The sequence below is a fragment of the Protomyctophum parallelum genome, assembly GCF_964188405.1.
Source record: "Protomyctophum parallelum genome assembly, chromosome: 17".
Taxonomy (NCBI): Eukaryota; Metazoa; Chordata; class Actinopteri; order Myctophiformes; family Myctophidae; genus Protomyctophum; species Protomyctophum parallelum.
Window position 1 is genome coordinate 38,451,787 of NC_139719.1, and position 17,677 is coordinate 38,469,463.

Below are 17,677 nucleotides of genomic sequence, written 5' to 3' on the forward strand. Positions count from 1 at the left end.
AGGGAAAATAAACGTTAGTCCGTTATATTGCTCAATGAAAGGCGTTGAAAACGTGCTGGTCTATTGCACTGTGGAAGCACTTCTCTAGCAGTTTAGATAGCAGTCAAGCAGTGTCCTCCTTCAAACACCTCGGTGACAATTACACTAACACTTAAACAATATCTAAACGTGGAGAGGTTTGAGAATAAAGAGCTGTTTTTTGGTGTAGAATAGTTTAAAGTTCTGACCTGTTGGTGTTCACTGGGTTTGTTTCCACATGCACGTGCGACGTAACTAAACACCATGCAGTTGTGTGGAATTTACTTCCGGCCCACGTATTCTACGTCACCATGCAGGCTTTCAACAATAAAAGCACACTTGTGCACATTTTCAACGTTAGGTAAAGAAATCACAGATTAATTTACAAGCAAAAATAAAATAATAATAATAATAATAATAATAATAAACATTAATATGGGAAATAAATAAGCTCTGGTCCATAGCCAATGCTTCTATGATTCTGCCCTGCATTGGCAGAAGAATCATAGAATGTATATATGTCTGGCGTAAAGGATTTCATCCTGTGCTGGAATCTTTTTCAATACATTTTTCAATATATAATAAATTGGCTATTATGGACCAGAGCTATTCATGCAGTAACTTTTCCATTTTTGAACTAGCCTGACATAAAGTTTATTTTCTTTTAAGTTTAACGAGGAGCGACAACCTAATGCAGCCCTTTCTTTCAACTCATGTTTTATAATAATTATTATTATTAATTATTATTATTACAGATACAGACTTATAGCATGTTATGTAGACAGCACTATAATTGCATTGTATGTAGTCATAGCACGTCATAGTACATATGTATAGCATAGTAGTATAGATATATAGTTTATATGTATAGTCTCATTATATAGATATTCCACTGTTACTTTCTTAGCTTACGCATGTTTCTTGATAAATGCTTTTATGTGATGTATTCCCATGCTTTTTGTTCTTGCTTAATGTAAGTCGCTCTGGATTAAGAGCCTCTGCTAAATGCCTAAATTGTAAATTGTAAATTGTAAATTGTAAATTGTAATTATTATTAAATAATGATGTTCCATCCCAGTCCTGGAGGTGGCGGTATTGCACGACAAAACGGGTTGTGTGACAACCCACCACCAACAGTACATTTAAAAGAAGTACCACGTGACTCACACTACGGCGTCGCCAACTTGAACAAACAAACAACTAAGCAGCAGAAAGAAAGAACCCCAAACCAAACCACAAACAGGTCAATAAACAACAAAGACAACGACATTCGGCGTTCATTGCTCGTTCAACAAGGTGAGAACTCACAGCTGTGGTTGTTTTATTGCATCTGTGAGTGAATATATCTTCTAAAACTAAATTAACCTGCACGTGAGAGCTGTTCCTGTACTGTTGTTCTACGCCTCGAAAACTAATATAGCTGCTCTACAAGCCCACAGCGCTTCGTGCCGGCTATGCGTCCTGAGCTTGTAGGTCTGCTATTTTATGTATTTTCAAGCTAGTTTGGGAAAGTCTAGTCTAGTCCACCCCGGGAAACATGTTCGTCTTGGCTATATAAATAATGACAGTGGCTGTGGCATCATGGCATGGCATGATATAATGGTTAAAGTCTACAAAGATATAATATAAATGTAATTATAGTTGTTGTAATGTTTTGTTTGTTTGTTTGGAATGAAGGGCGGGCAGTGAGTCAGTGGCTAGAGTTGGAAAAGCTAATTTAAGCTAATGCTAACCTCCTTGCTGCTTCGAGCTGTTCGTTTTTCGCGGTACCCCGCCCACCGGGGACGTTGATTGGTTGACTGGCGCGCAAACGTTTACTCTGATTGGCTGTTTACGTCACGACAGAAATGTCAGTCAAACCCACCGCAGTCAACACACGTGCTTTCTGTCAAACCCTTCCAAAGTTCCAACAACTGTAGTGTCAGTGTAGTGTAAGCCATTTGAATTAAACATTAAACCTGGAAATTTAAATTTTGACATTAATTATTTCACAGTGTCACATCTGCGTACATCTGTTTTTTTTTTTTCCGTTTTTTTAATGGTGAAAACAGTTGGAAACTTGAGTCATTTAGATTTTTTTTTACAGATAGGGTCTGTGTGTGTGTGTGTGGCCACTGGCCAGTGGTCAATGTATATATCAATTTGGGGGTCCTTGACTTGAACCAGTGCACTAGTATGCATGCTCTGAAATCTTATTAGTTGTAAATATAGAACTCTTGTGTGTGTGTGTATGCAGACTCTCACCCAGCCTGCTGGGTGTGTATGGCTGTGTAGTAGCTAGTATAGGGTGTGACTTGACTCTCGTCCAAGCCATGTGTTCACTGATGTGGTGAGGAGTCGGACTGGTGGTGACTCCTACAGGATTTCAGGAATGGCCAGGTTCTCCCTCTGAATGCCCTGTATTTTAGCTCTTTTAACTAGCATACTAAAAGCCAGTGAAACGACATTTCGTTCTCTTAATATGCATTTTATGTATCTGCTGAATGACAATAAAGCTAATAAGCTATCTATCTATCTAAAAAAGTAGTACAGTGAGATCTTTTGTCTTTGCCACAGATAAGCTTTTTTTTTAAGAGTGAGGAAAAAGGTGGGGTTATGATATTATTATTATTATCTTGGGGTGTTGTCATGCTTGGCTGATACGGGAACTTAGTTGGAAGCAACTGGCCAGCTTGTAAAAATGAACAGTTGTGTGTGTGTGTGTGGGGGGGGGGGGGTAGTGTCTGTGTCAATTTGCACACGTGAGTGTGATTTGTGTTCGTGTGAAAGAGAGCGATAGAGGACTGTACTGTAGATGATAAAACTTCCTTGTTTGACTCTTCTCGTCACAGTTGTAAGTGAGAGAGGGATAGAGCTCAGTTGAATCTTCTCTCATCATGGAACGCTCTATGCTTCTTCACCCACTCAAACCATCTCAGCATGTGGTCAATAATACTGGCTATACCTATTCTCGCAGGTGAGTGACCTACTGGCTTGGCCTAACCCCTGGATGGTGCATGAACTGTGCCAGTGAGTCTCAAGGCTGCAGGGAGAATGGTTTGGCTTCATTTGACCAACGACCTGCGGTTGGACTAACATTTGATTCTGTAACCAAATTGCTTTGAAGCAATACAACCCTTGGAGGGAAGTGACTTTGGGCCTGGAACATGACAGTCAAGAGACACATACACATTGTTTGTGAGAACAATGTGTTTTCTTTAACTGGTGTACTTTAGCTGCTTACAAACGCACACTAATGTCTTTGCGGGGGGAAAAAAATCTAACATTTGTTGACCATCTGTGACTAGGAGTTCTTTATGCGAGTTATTCATCCCTGTGACTGTTAACTCTTTAAACTCTTTAGATCAGACTAGTAGTGTACTTTATTATTTTAACCATTCATTAACTGCCTGGACAATGGACCCGACCTTGTCATATTGCGGATCATGTGTACATGATGGATGGCATTAGCCTATCGATTTAGGCCATAATCTTTATTGAACACTTGCTGAAGTTGCATCAAATTACATCCTCCCAGCATACTGTGCACACGTGACGACGTCTGTATAGTAGACATAAAACATCCTATGTGGACAGAAGGTGTAATTGCTGATTGACGTTTTGCCTATGAGGTTGCAGCCACTGAATCAATAGGACCGTTTACCGTCCGTAATTGGCCACTTGGTTTGGCTAAACACGTTATTATGAGTCAGTGTTCTTGGTCTTTGTAACGGTCGGTGAAAGTAGTAAAGTGAGAACGCAGAGCTTTCTTTCTTACCTGCAACGTGTGAGCTTTGGTAACTTTATCATTTCTGGTGAATGTGTCAACTGGAGTAGTGTACTGTACAGAGAGGAGGAAGTCAACTGTTGAGTCTGTTGTGTTTATTATGTTTAATATGTAGCATTACACGGAAGCGGGGATTGAACCCGGGGCCCCCCAGCCAAGACCCAGCCCGCAACAGCCCTGCAAATTGGGCTCAGCCCTATTGGCACGGTAGGTTGCACGTTGGGTCTGGCGAGTGGGAGCCCCCGGGTTCAATCCCCGCTTCCTGCACCGATGTGCAAACCAAGCGCTGTATTCTGTTTGGACACACCAGCTGACCAAGCATATGGTGTGGCAGCCACAACGACCAGAAGAGACAACCAGCTGCTGTCGAGCAACAGGGAAACACACTGCCTTTACTGCCACTGATGAGTGGGTGGGGGTGGGCCGTGACAGCGTGGGAACTCACGCCCGTCCTGCCACATGCACATGCACAGTACTGCATGTTGCATCATGTGAATCCAATCTCATATAGGTAGTCCTCGCTCTGTCCTAGTTACTGTAGTTGCTGCGAGAGTGAGGTCTAGCCAACACCAACTCAGGATTCCTGGATCGCTGCCCTCCACAATGTGCTATCCAACATCAGGTTCTTGAGCTCTGCAGTGTTGTCAGCCAAGCTGTTGCGCCGCAGCACGTCTACATACGGTAGGTGGTACCCATAGGGTGAATTGTACTTGCCTCAAGTTCTGGGTGCCTGAAGCGGTGCCCTGCCAGCCTCATCCTTCTCTGTTCGAAGTGTCCTGATAATATGCTTAATATTATGCAATATACAGCCACTGGCAAATCCATTCCATAGTGTTTTATGTGTTCAGTGCTGTCTACTGGGGCTTTGCTACTGTATAACATGCAGTAGGCTATACAACCTAGTTTAGTTTATATTTGTTCAGAGATGAGGGCCATGGATGCAGACCCGTTTGTAATGACCCTCTGTAGGCTACAGCGTGATCTGGTATGAGAGTGACAACACTAGCGTTGACTCCCAAGGCAATAATGGAATGCTCATTCTATCTCAATGGGATAGTTCCAATGTTTGTAACTATAGCCGATAGCAGCGCCCGCTTTGCGGCGAGATCAAAGTGTGTCGCCACTCTCTTCTTCTACTGCTCTGGGCTAATAATCAGAACTGCTGCTCTGTAGCGCTGCAGTTCTTTAAAGTTAAAGTCCTTATTGGTTCTTCATGGCTAAGGTTGCTTTGCTTTAATCTATGAGAGCGAGAGAGTTGCCATCTACTGTAGTCTGTAGGACAGAGGAACTGACATAACTTCATGAATCATGATCGTAATATTACAATGCATGCATTCTTCTGCTTTGCAGCAGGTTTCATATTGCAGCCTAAAATGCTTTAAATGTGTTTTTGTTTTTTGCATAGCTAGTAGGTAGCTACCCAGTATTCAAGTTGCTGCAGGGGACGGGTGTGAATGTAAACAAATATACTGCAGTTTTGAGGAAACTATTGTCCCTTTTGGTAACTATTACATGCCAGATCCAATTACCCCCCCCCCCCCCCCCCGACACAATAACAGCATATCCTCCCATTGTATTGATTGCGGTGGTCACCGAGTAGCACAATAATTTAACTTTGAGGAGAATGTCATTTTTTTGGTCAAGTTCACAGAGTTCCCGTTAACTTCTGCCCACTTGGCTGTGCAAGTTCATGTAATGTGGTCTGCGTGTGAGAGAGCATCGGTGAGATATGAGAAGGTGATGAGAGAACATGCAGCAAGTGGGGGGGGGGGGGAAGAGGGAGGGGAGGTGTACACACACACACACTCTCTTAAGCAGCTGGTCCAGCCACTGTCGCCCTAACAGGAAGTGATCACTGCAGCAGTCATACGGTACGTTAAGCAGGGCGAAGGTGCTTGCTTTACTACGCTATCTATGCTGGGAGCTGCTGTGTGTGTGTGTGTGTGTGTGTGTGTGTGTGTGCATGCTGTGACTCACTGGCTGTGTGTACTGTAACTACAGTATAGCGTTCAAGTCAAGATGAATGCTTGCAGTAGCGGCTCTTTTCCCTGGGATGTCTGTCTCTGATGAGGAGGTGGACTTGGAGAGTTGGGGCTGGACAGACCTGTGTGTAGCAGTACAGTACAGTTATTTTATGTCCTTATACTTTACTCTGCCCTTTTTAAAGATACTGTAGCGTCTTTCTACATTCCTGTTAAAACTGTGTCTTATCTGTGTGCTGCTTCGGTGCACTTGGTCGCTGATATACAAATTGAACCTTGTTCTGCGGTTGGACTTTTTTTGTTTGGTTAAGTGAGATTAACGCTTGACCTGCCTTTGTTCTATGCTTAAGTTTCGGTTGGACTATTGTCTGCTGTCGTTTGCAATGTTTACCTGTGCAGTCTGGGTGTGTGTGTGTGTGTGTGTGCTACTCCGGGTTTTGTCTGTGTGAGAGAACCTATACGGATTCAGTTTCAACTAAGGCTGTAATAGGAGAACCAGTCCAGCAGTATTATTATTCCCCAGACGATTTCCCCCATAGAAAGTTTCGACTTCAATGAATTCTGCATGTCATTTTGGAGTTCTTGTGTTCTTGCTTTTCTCTTTGTCTGCTTGCAGAAATTATAGCATCATGGTTCTCAAAGTGGGGTTTGGGTACCATCTGGTTTTCTTGAGGGGGGTTCCAAATGGACCCTTACAGGTCTTTAACTCTGGGTGTACAAATGGAACCAAAAGGACCTAAGGGTCCATTTGGTTCCATTTGTACACTCTCAGTCATGGGGGCCCTTTGACATAAAAACTCTGCCCTAGAGGTGCAAACAATAGCTAGTTTGTGTTTAGATGTCCCGTGACTTGGCTGTTACTGTCTGTATGTATGCCCGGCGGAATACTTTAAGTTGGTACTGGAGATGAACTTTCAAAGTTCCGTGTCTTGTCTTCAGTTGCAGAACTCAACTCAGACAGCTAATGTTGCCCTATGCAAAGTTTGCAAACTGCTTGGGTCAGCTAAGGCAAACTTGGGTGTTAACTTCATATGCCAGGCAGGCAGGCATGGGCGGCACGAATTCCAAAGTTCATGAGAGTGTGAACATGGGGAGAGTTCATATGGACTGAGAGACTATTTTCTCCCTGGCACAGATCTGTCAGACCAACCTCAGCTGTGCTAGAATGTGGGCCAGGGCGTGTGGAGTATTATTTTGAACCCCTCAAGACAGGAGTCTGATTCTACAAATACCTTCTAAATCGGTCATTGTCGCTTCCATGATTAGGGTGTTATGTTACCTCCCCACTGTGTCTTCCTGTCCTCACTGTTCTGTTTAACCCATTCTGACCTGAGATCAGATTCTAAAAATGTCAGTCGCTCTTCGATTTCTCAAAAATAGCAGACCTACAAGCTCGTATCGCGCCACTCGGTGGCGCGATATGAGCTTGTAGATCTGCTATTTTTCAATAGCTAAAGCATAACATGATGCTGACACCAAAATGGGTGCCCGGTCAGAATGGGTTAAAATATCATCACCACCACCAGCTGTTTCCTGTGGAACCTGCCCTGCATTCAGGAGGACAGGACACTCACTGTCTGGGGAATATAGAACACCCTACAACCAGGACAGAGGACACCTATTGTTATTAATGCCTCTACAGGAGGTAGTTGGATCAGGGGGGCTATAATGGGATGTGTTGGGGGGTGGTATAGCTACTATATGACCAACTGAATGCAACATCCCTTTCTGCAACTATCTAAATACGTTCTCGGTTAATGTAACTCCCTCCTTACTGGCCTACCGGCATGCACACTTTAAGCCTCTTCAATTGATCCAAAATGCCGCAGCTCGCCTGGTTTTCAACCAGCCAAAATTCTCACATGTCACAACACCCCCTTCTCCGCTCCCTCCATTGGCTGAAGTACAAAACTCTGATGCTGGCATTCAAAGTATGGCACCCCCATATCTTGCAAGCCTGATCACACCCTACAAACCCTCCCGTGCGCTCAGATCAGCCGACGCAGGGAAGCTGGAAGTACCTTCGCTAAAACACCGGGACAACGCTCAACAGTCCACACGTCCCGAACTCTTCTGCCTTCTGGCTCCAAAACTATGGAACACACTTCCCATTGCAGTCAGAACTAGTGTAGACACACTCCCAGTCTTCCACCGCAGTCTGAAAACCCACCTCTTCAGACTCCATCTTAGCTCATATACAGTAGCACTTGCCGTAGTACTTGCCCTAGCCTCGACCTCCTACAGGCATAGGCTCAATTTATGTAACTTAAATAGCACTTTATGTAGACCTAATACTCTATAGTACTGTATACCTCAAGCTGAACCCTCGCAGCTCGCTTGGTCTTCAACCAGCCAAAATTCTCACATGTCTCCCCCCTGCTCCGCTCCCTCCACTGGCTCCCGGTCGCTGCCCGCACAGAATACAAAACTCTGATGCTGGCATTCAAAGCAACCAAAGGTATGGCTCCCCCATATCTTGCAAGTATGATTGAACCCTACAAACCCTCCCGCGCACTCAGATCAGCCAACGCAGGGAAACTGGAAGTACCCTCGCTAAAAACGCCGGGACAACGCTCCACACGTCCCAAACTCTTCTCCCTTCTGGCTCCAAAACTGTGGAATGCACTTCCCATTGCAGTCAGAACTGCAGCATCACTCCCAATCTTCCGCCGTAGCCTGAAAACCCACCTTTTCAGACTCCATCATGGCCCATAGCACTTCTGTTGGCTTAGATAGCATTTGACACAGACTTATAGCATGTTATGTAGACAGCACTATAATTGTATTGTATATAGTCATAGCATGCCATAGTACATATGTATAGCATAGTAGTAAATATGTATAGTTTATATGTATAGTGTATGTATAGTTTCATTATATAGATATTCCACTGTTACTTCTTAGCTTACGCATGTTTCATGATAAATGCTTTTATGTGATGTATTCCTATGCTTTTGTTCTTGCTTAAATGTAAATCGCTCTGGATTAAGAGCGTCTGCTAAATGCCTAAATTGTAAATTGTATACACTTATAATTCCATTTGACAGATATTCCACTGTTAGGTTCTTAGCTTACGTATGATTCAGGATGACTTTTTTTTAATGTATTTGATGTACAGTATTACCATGCTTTTTTGTTCTTGCTTACTGTAAATCGCTCTGGATTAAGAGTGTGCTAAATGCCTAAATTGTAAATGTAAATTAATCAAATAATCCAGAATCATCTATTTGTTTTGAATGTTGTCTAAAGGTTTTATGAATCACCAAATAATGATATCCCTAATATTTCATCCTTTGTCGCACAACACAAATTGACTACAAACTGATCTCATTATTTGTAACTATTGTTGACCTTTTTACACCTATGAGATCGACATGCCCAAAATACTGAAAATGGAAATAAATTAGATCGATTTATCTTACAAAATTATTATTTTTTGCACACCTACTGTAATGTGAAATGTACATGGTCTGAGCTCTCGGCACAGAGAGATTAAAATAGGGTGCATTTTGCATCCCAAAACGCAGTTTGCGTCCCAAAACGCAGTTTATAGTTGAGGGACGCAATAAAACAATGACCTCTGCATCCACGGGATGCACTACTGTGCTGTTTTTTTATTCTAGTTTATTTTGTTAGCTTTAGTCATAATAATAATGTCTTCTTCTGTTTTCTACATGAATATAACCATATAAAATGAAATGGGGGTTAAATGTAGGGATGCACCGATCCGATACTCGTATCGGAGATCGGCGCCGATCCAGGCTAAATTTCTAGATCGGGTATCTGATCGGTGGCCAATCCATTATCCGATCCGATAATTATGTGTAATTACAGTATGAAAACAACTCTACCTTCTCTGTGACACAGCAGTGTAGTATTGACAGTATAACATGTGGAATGCAGCCAGGCTAGCCTGTGCACACATTAACCTGGTCTAATTGTTGCACAGTTATTTAATAAATAATTCAGTGCATTTATATCTGTGTTTGTTACATTTTGTTTTACAAAGTTGGGAAAGTAATGTTTAAGTCAAGCCTTGATGTTGCCTTACACAAAATAATGATTCCAGACTCCACACAGTGAGGCATACAGCTTAATAGGTTATTACGTTTCTTTGTGGGGGGTATCGGATCGGTACTCTGTATCGGCAGATACTGGACCCCCATGTATCGAAATCGGTATCGAATGCCAAAAAGCCGGATCGGTGCATCCCTAGTTAAATGCTGCAATTTGTAAAAAATGGCAAAATATGACTCCTAACGTCGTTGAAGTGGGGCTCATGAAATGTCCCTGGGACTCATCTAAAGGACCATTACATTGAAAACCTGTTAACGTCACTGCACATCCTCTCATATCTCCATCCTTCCATCTCTCTCTCTCGTTCCTATATGCTCCTCCTGCCAGCTCCAGTTATTCCTCCCGCGTGTCGCAGTGCGAGCGGGAGCAGCAGAGCGGCGTCCTCCAGCCACCAGTCATGTCCAGACGCAGCCTGCGCCTGCCCAACAGCGACCGCTTTGGGGAGCCCGCCGAGGGCTTCCTGGGGCGCAGCCCGCTGCTGGGTTACAGTAGCACCCCCCTGGGGAAAGGGGGCTCTGGTGGCCACAGGTAAGCCAAGGAGTTCAGCCTTCTAAAGCGAGCAAGACAGACAGGGAAAGACGGCACATAGGGCAGTTACATATACAGGATAGACGGGACAGACAGTCGGAGAGGACAATTAGGAATAGGGTGCATCAGCGCTTCCTTTTTCTATTTCTGATTTCAAAGACCCACATAACTCTTAGTGTAGTAGAGGGTTAGTACCACCGGCGTAGGGTCCATTGGGCCGTGTGGCCCAGTCAGTTTAGAGCTGGCCCAGTCTAACTTTGAAGAGAGGGGTGCGAAAGAACAAGAGAAACAACAAAAGAGAGCCTACTTTGGAAGCCCTTGTTGCATGCAAATGTCTACAGCATTTGTTTGAAATGGTCCCCCATTAGCACGTCGGCAAAACCGTTCACACCTATCGGCCGGAGATGCGCTTCTTCATAAATAAAGATTATCCCTTTATTGATAGATTACAGTAGCTTGGCACGCAACAAAGGTCGTCGGGATCGGGACTGGGTTAATTGCTATAGATGTGATTTAATTTGTAGTAACGGAGTGACTCCTTATTCCTCTTTCACACTACGCAGCAGTATGGACTAAATGTGTGCATTCACTAATTTCACTTCTTCACGGCACGCCCCTTCATACCTTTGGTTGTCACTACCATAACCTAGCAGTGTGTGTGTGTGTGTGTGTGTGTGGTCTTCCTATGCAATGCATTGATGGTACCTGTCAAACATTGCACATCCCCAAACTGCTATGGTCCAATCACAGCCAAGCATAACATGGGTTAGACAGATTTGGTAAAACATTGTTTAAAAAAAAAAAGAAATGTCACGCTCATATTTTTCCAGTGCATATGGCATATGTCTAAGTGAGAGAGGGAGTGTCTTTGCTAAAGGTGAATCGTGACAGGCCTCTCTCCATCTTCTTTTACTTGTCTATAAAGCTCTCAATGGTCTCGCACCTTCCTACCTACATGACTGCCTGCCTAAATATGTCCCAAACCGCCCCCTAAGGTCTTCCACCGCCGGCCTGCTCGCTTTGCCCCAAAAAATGGCAACTAAAAAATACGGGGAAGCAGCTTTTTGCTTCTACGGGCCGTCGGCATGGAACAAGCTCCCACTGTACCTTCGTCAGGCAGCCTCTGTAGACATTTTTAAAGCTCAGCTCAAGACCCACTTCTACAACATTGCCTTTAATTGATCTTATATTTTTAATTTTTCATGTCCTCACTGTACTGCATTACTGCTTGTTTTTTAATGTCATTGCCTTGCTTTTCTTTTATTCTCCATTGTTCTGTAAAGCACTTTGAGCTGCATTTCATGTCATGAAAGGTGCTATACAAATAAAGTTTTATTATTTATTATTATTATTATTATTATTATCTCCCCCCTCAGGGCGCTGAAGTCTCGTCGTTCCCAGCAGCTGTCGGTCTCCTGCTCGCAGTCTCTCCTCCAGCAGACCCCGCCCCCCGCCTCCTCCTCCTCGCACAGACAGCACTATGGCAGCCAGTCGCTGCACAGCGCGGCCGACTCCGACGCCTCTCTGCTGGCCTCCATGATGGAAGAGTCGGCCGTGGAGGACAAGACCCTAATGGACAGCTTCTGGGGTGACTGGAGTGATTTTCTTTCTACATTTTGTTACTTTTATCCCATGATTTTGTAACCCTTGTTTTTTCACCCAGTGCCAATTGCCTACGCTGTAATCCTGGACACTATACTCTCCCTCTGCCAGCGTGGGGAGAGCCCCGAACCGAGCTTAACCCATTCTGACCGGGCACCCATTTTGGTGTCGGCATCATGTCGTGCTTTAGCTATTGAAAAATTGCAGATCTACAAGCTCATATCGCGCCACCGAGTGGCGCGATACGAGCTTGTAGGTCTGCTATTTTTGAAAAAAATCGAAGAACGACTGACATTTTTTAGAATCTGATCTAAGGTCAGAATGGGTCAATCAGACCAGTGTGTGTCCGGTGGAAACCTCGTGTGAATCTGATCTCAGGTCAGAATGGGTTAATATGCTTCCGTCAATGCGTGAGGAGTGAGCAGGCCGCTTCTTATCACCTGACACTATAGAGCGTCGCAGTCCCTCCCCCTTTCAGAACAACGAGTGGCAATGCATTTTGACCATGGGCTTTTCTTAAATTATTAATTTAACCTGAGATCAGATTCATACGGAGGTTTCCACTGGACACACACTGGTCTGATTAACCCATTCTGACCTGAGATCAGATTCTAAAAATGTCAGTCGTTCTTCGATAAAAAAAAAAATAGCAGACCTACAAGCTCGTATCGCGCCACTCGGTGGCGCGATATGAGCTTGTAGATCTGCAATTTTTCAATAGCTAAAGCACGACATGATGCCAACACCAAAATGGGTGCCCGTTCAGAATGGGTTAAAGACCTTTTAAGCGTCGTACGAAGCCAACTCTTGTCGTGACAAATCATGACGACACACACAATATTTTGGACCAAACAACGGCAGGTTACAACACTTTTTTTGTTGTTGTTCTTCTTTGTAATTATTTGTTTGGTCCAAAATATTGTGTGTGTGTGTTGTCATGATTTGTCACGACAAGAGTTTGCTTCGTACGACGCTTTAAAGGTCTTTAAATAAATAATTTAAGAAATGCCTATGGTCAAAATGCATTGCGATTCATTTCCTGGGCCACTCGTTGTTCTGATAGGGGGAGGGACTGCGACGCTCTATACTAGGACCCTAGGACAGGGGTTCCTTTCCCATACATCAGGTTCCCCGGCTGGCCAGGGGGAGGCACTATAGAGAGGACCCTAGGACAGGGGTTCCTTTCCCATACATCAGGTTCCCCGGCTGGCCAGGGGGAGGCACTATAGAGAGGACCCTAGGACAGGGCCTGAAAACTTTGAGAACCAATGATTCTTGTTATAATTATGTACTTTTAAAGCCGTCTGTTCTGCTTTGAGCACTCTGAACTTCAAGGCTGTACAGTGGTTCAGGACTCCTTACGGCAGCCCAAAATACCCTTCTTCTCAGCACAGGTTTATTGTTGATGTCTGACTGTAGTTTCATCTGTCTTGTCTCTCAGGTCTGGACCAGGACGGCGATCCCACAGGTAACTGCTCCTTGTCTTAACATGCAAGTTGATGTGTGGCCCAAACATTGTGTTGCTCCAGTACTTTGTAGTAAAGTGTTGCCAAATGTAGCATTTCAGAATTGAGTTGCAACTTGCATGTACTACAGACGGTACTACGGTTCATTCTCATAGTAATGTAGTAAAGTACGGGCGGCTGTGGCTCAGGAGGTAGAGCAGGTCGTCCAATGATCCCTGGGTCGGCGGTTTGAATCCCGGCTCCTCCTCCTGTCCACATGTCGAAGTGTCCTTGGGCAAGACACTGAACCCTACATTGCCTCCAATGAGTCGGTCGGTGTGATCTCGCCACCATTGGTGTGTGAATGTGTGAAGTGAGGACGCTGGCGTCGACTGTTCGCCGCTTCACCCCCCCACGTATGAATGAACCATTCTAAAGCGCTTTGACCACTTGGAAAAGCGCTATAAAATTGTATAAGTTGGGAAACAAATGGATCCTTACAAGTCAGTGCATACGAAACTGGGCATCCTTAAAAGTGAAATCTTTGAGAACCAACTACACAAACATGTTTTTGTGTCCTTGCAGAAAGCACCCTCCTGGCAGACCCCAGTGCCAACAGCACCGTGCTGTCCGCCATGAGCGACACTGTCCTGTGTCCCAAACACCCCGGGCAGACGCAGACCTCCATCATCGACGGACACCACTACTGCTCCGACTGTGTCGTCCGCTCGGACAGGAAGGAGGCGCTCACCGCCGCCGCGGCCTCCTCCGACCGCTTCTCGTCGTCCAGAAACGGCGGGCAGGCCGGGGCGGCGGACCCCGCGCTCGGAGGCGCTCAGGCGAGCCGCCCGACGACCACCACCATCTACGGCCGGGAGAAGATTCGCAAGAACAGAAAAGGTGATGTGATTTTCTGCCGTCGGTTTGATGGATTGATTGCTTTTATGAGACAGGAATGCAAACTGCACAAGGTGCACAAGTACATCTGGGCTAAAAAGGATCACTTTATTTCCATTGTGGTCTCTTATGTACCGGTAATCTATTCAACTGTTTATTACTGATTGATTATGTCTCTCTCTATATATCAGTGTATGTGTCTCTCTCTGTCTGTGTTCCTCAGTCATCGTCACTGCTCGTACTGTGTGTGTGCAGTATTTAACTACATTTGTTTTTCTGGTTTTGTCTATGGAGTACTTCCTGTAATCCTGTGTGTGGCTGAAACTAACGGATAGCCTACTTTTATGATTGATTTTCATTGCTCAATCTAGGCAAGGAAACTTTATTTATTTATACAGCACGTTTCATACACCAAGGCAATTGCTTTACAGAATAAAAACGCATTAAATTATACACTTTAAAAAGAAATGGAGACTATGGTCTAGGTGCAATTAAAATAAGATAAAGGAGCATACAAATTACATAAAATATTCCCACCTTAATACAATATGACTCTGCAGCACAGAGGCAAGACCTAGCTTTTCTTGGCTATCATTGGGTAGAGACACAATTAAATACTGTAAGATAACATAATTGGCATATAAATTAGAACAAATACTCCCACCTTTGATTAGAGGGTTAATTTGGCTCCAGCATGTCCAAGATGTAGCTGGGCACAGAGCCATGTAGCCTATAGTCAAGTAACGACATTTTAAAATCAATTGATTTCAGTCAACGATGTGAAGACGCGTTGCGAGTTGATTCGGAGCAGCTACAACAGTACATGCATCGTTGCGCCATTCGCAACGTCATGTCGCTGGCTTCCTTCGACAACGAATGGTAGATTGCATCGTTTAATCGGCCCTGTGTGAACGCAACTGAAGCCCCCTAGGTAGTCCACGAACCTTGTTACCTTACACAGGCTAGTCATTTTACTAGTATAGTTCTGTATACCGCCATCGGAACCAGCACTGAAACTGTGACTGACGACCATCATGTGTCATCAGGTGGGCTGGTGTCTGTGTGTGTGACTGACGACCATCATGTGTCATCAGGTGGGCTGGTGTCTGTGTGTGTGACTGACGACCATCATGTGTCATCAGGTGGGCTGGTGTCTGTGTGTGTGACTGACGACCATCATGTGTCATCAGGTGGGCTGGTGTCTGTGTGTGTGACTGACGACCATCATGTGTCATCAGGTGGGCTGGTGTCTGTGGGGCACACAGGTGTGAGTGTGATGAAGAGGTGGTGGGCAGGCTGCGTGTCTGGCCTGGTCAAAGTCCTCGCCCTGTTTTACACCAACGTGCTGCTGAAGATACGACACGATGGAACAGGTAGTCTGTTCCCCCGAGTCCTCACTATAGTCTCTATACACGGTGTCCACATGGGGGTCCATCGTCGTTGGTTCTATTTGTATACTCTCAGCGTTACTGACTTAAGGATACATTTGTTTCCTAACTTATACATTTTTATAGCGCTTTTCCACGTGGTCAAAGCGTGGTCTGCATTAACATGTGTTCAACTTCAACGGGTCACAGTCTCTGTGTTGGCACACGTGGATTTAAGTTGACTCATTTGGATTCCATGGCAGTGGTCCGACCTCAACCATTTCAGGACTTTACACTCACCTGGTGAAGCCCTGTGCAAATCATCACTTGCTTTCTGTCAACAAAGTATTTTCACTATGGCACACACTGCATCTGCCTGTCTTTCTTTCTTTCTGTCTGTCCGTCCGTCCTATCGGTCTCTCTCGCCCCGTACATCTGTCCTTCTGTGTCTCGTCTAGGGCTGGGCGATATTGGTTCAAATCGATATCTTGGATTATTTCAAACTTTTGCCTCAATTATGCTTAATGGAATCATTAAAAAGAAATGGAATATTTTTTGTTTTTACTTTTTAGTTTTGGACTGGCTTCCATCCAGCAACGATGGGTATAATCGATCACCAGTATATGCAATTAACCTACCTCAGAAAGATATCTCTTTTTTTTTTCGCTGAAAATTGCCCAGCCCTATAGTCTCTCTCTCTCTCTCTCTCTCGTCCCATCGGTCTTAAAACAATGTAACTGGTTGTGCCCTCAGGTGTGGTGTGGTCGCTGTGGGAGTCCAGGCTGCGGTATTGCAGTAGAGCGGTGACCTCTGTAGTCTGGCTCCTGGCCCTAGCCTCCCAGGCCTGCCACAGCCTGGCCCAGCGCGCCTCCCAGGCCTGCCACAGCCTGGCCCAGCGCGCCTCCCAGGCCTGCCACAGCCTGGCCCAGCGTGCCTCCCAGGCCGCCCAGCGCGCCTGGATGCGGAGGATCAACGCGCAGCCGCAGGATCACTCCTGCATTTGGCAGACGCTTGATGGAGACCGTGACTCCACAGGTTGACCCCGTGGATATATATATATATTGAGTGTGTTTGGTGCACCCAGGGTTGGGTTCTGATCACGGGCTTAATCGTGAATCTTTCTTATGGATATCTTATCGCTCTTGTGAAGCAGAGTGTCTCCCAACTGATCATCATGAACATCATGTTTTCCTTTCTGAACTCTAGGGAGACGGAGAGCGAGAGAAAAAAATAAGCATGCATCCTGACTTTAACGCCGTCTTCATTTCCATCCCTTCCCAGTGTCGTCCTCTTTCCACCAGGGGTCTGTTTTCATTCTGCTGGTCGTAGTTTTACATTTTGCATAGATGTTTGTCTATTTTGTCTAAGTGCTCAGGTTTCTCTCTTTCTCCCTGCACGGTGCTGTGTATGCACTGAACACATCATCCTCCTTTACCATCATCTGATTCTTATTGTCCTATTATATTTGCGTGATGTTTCTATTCTCCTCCTCCTTGTGTCACTCCTTACATTATCCCCGGGGTGTCCAAACATTTTTCAAAGGGGGCTAAATTAGAAAATATGAAAACACCCAAGGGCCAACTACATCTCCCACTGTATTTATCATAATGTATGTTTGGACGGACCATACAAAAGTCTCATACAAAATACAAATGCATTGCATTTCAACAATTTGATTTCAGCAATATCAAATAATATGAATAGTCTATTGTCAGACTCAGTTGTGCTGTGAACAAAACGCAAATGACTAAAACCTTTTAAGGCCTTATTTAACATTACCAAATGTAATCCGATGTGCCTCTGAGGCCTTTTGTCTGTTTAGCTACCAAGTGGTTAACATTCGTGATACTGTAGTTAAGTGGAGCTACAGTTCATCTCTTTCATTTGCATTACAATGACAATCATTTATAACTGGGGCTGGGCCCACATTAAACTAGAGTTACCCATTCCCCAAAAGAAAAAAAAAATTATATTTTGGTCATTATCTAATTTTCT

General features: G+C 44.5%; 2 protein-coding genes across 2 annotated transcripts in view; one reads left to right on the plus strand and one right to left on the minus strand.

The window, feature by feature from the left end:
* heatr1 (HEAT repeat containing 1) overlaps nt 1-267 on the minus strand; it is a 65,011-nt gene extending 64,744 nt beyond the window's left edge. The window contains exon 1 of the mRNA XM_083787013.1: nt 228-267. The gene's annotated coding sequence lies outside the window, so the exon portion shown is untranslated. The remainder of the gene's footprint in view (nt 1-227) is intronic.
* Nucleotides 268-5,800: 5,533 nt separating this feature from the next.
* The window catches only part of sun1a (Sad1 and UNC84 domain containing 1a), a 34,774-nt gene continuing 22,897 nt past the window's right edge, over nt 5,801-17,677 (plus strand). Inside the window, exons 1-5 of the mRNA XM_083787014.1 lie at nt 5,801-5,890; nt 10,171-10,371; nt 11,748-11,959; nt 13,415-13,441; nt 14,004-14,318. Of these exons, the coding sequence (XP_083643140.1) occupies nt 5,808-5,890; nt 10,171-10,371; nt 11,748-11,959; nt 13,415-13,441; nt 14,004-14,318 (838 nt within the window). The 5' untranslated portion in view covers nt 5,801-5,807. The remainder of the gene's footprint in view (nt 5,891-10,170; nt 10,372-11,747; nt 11,960-13,414; nt 13,442-14,003; nt 14,319-17,677) is intronic.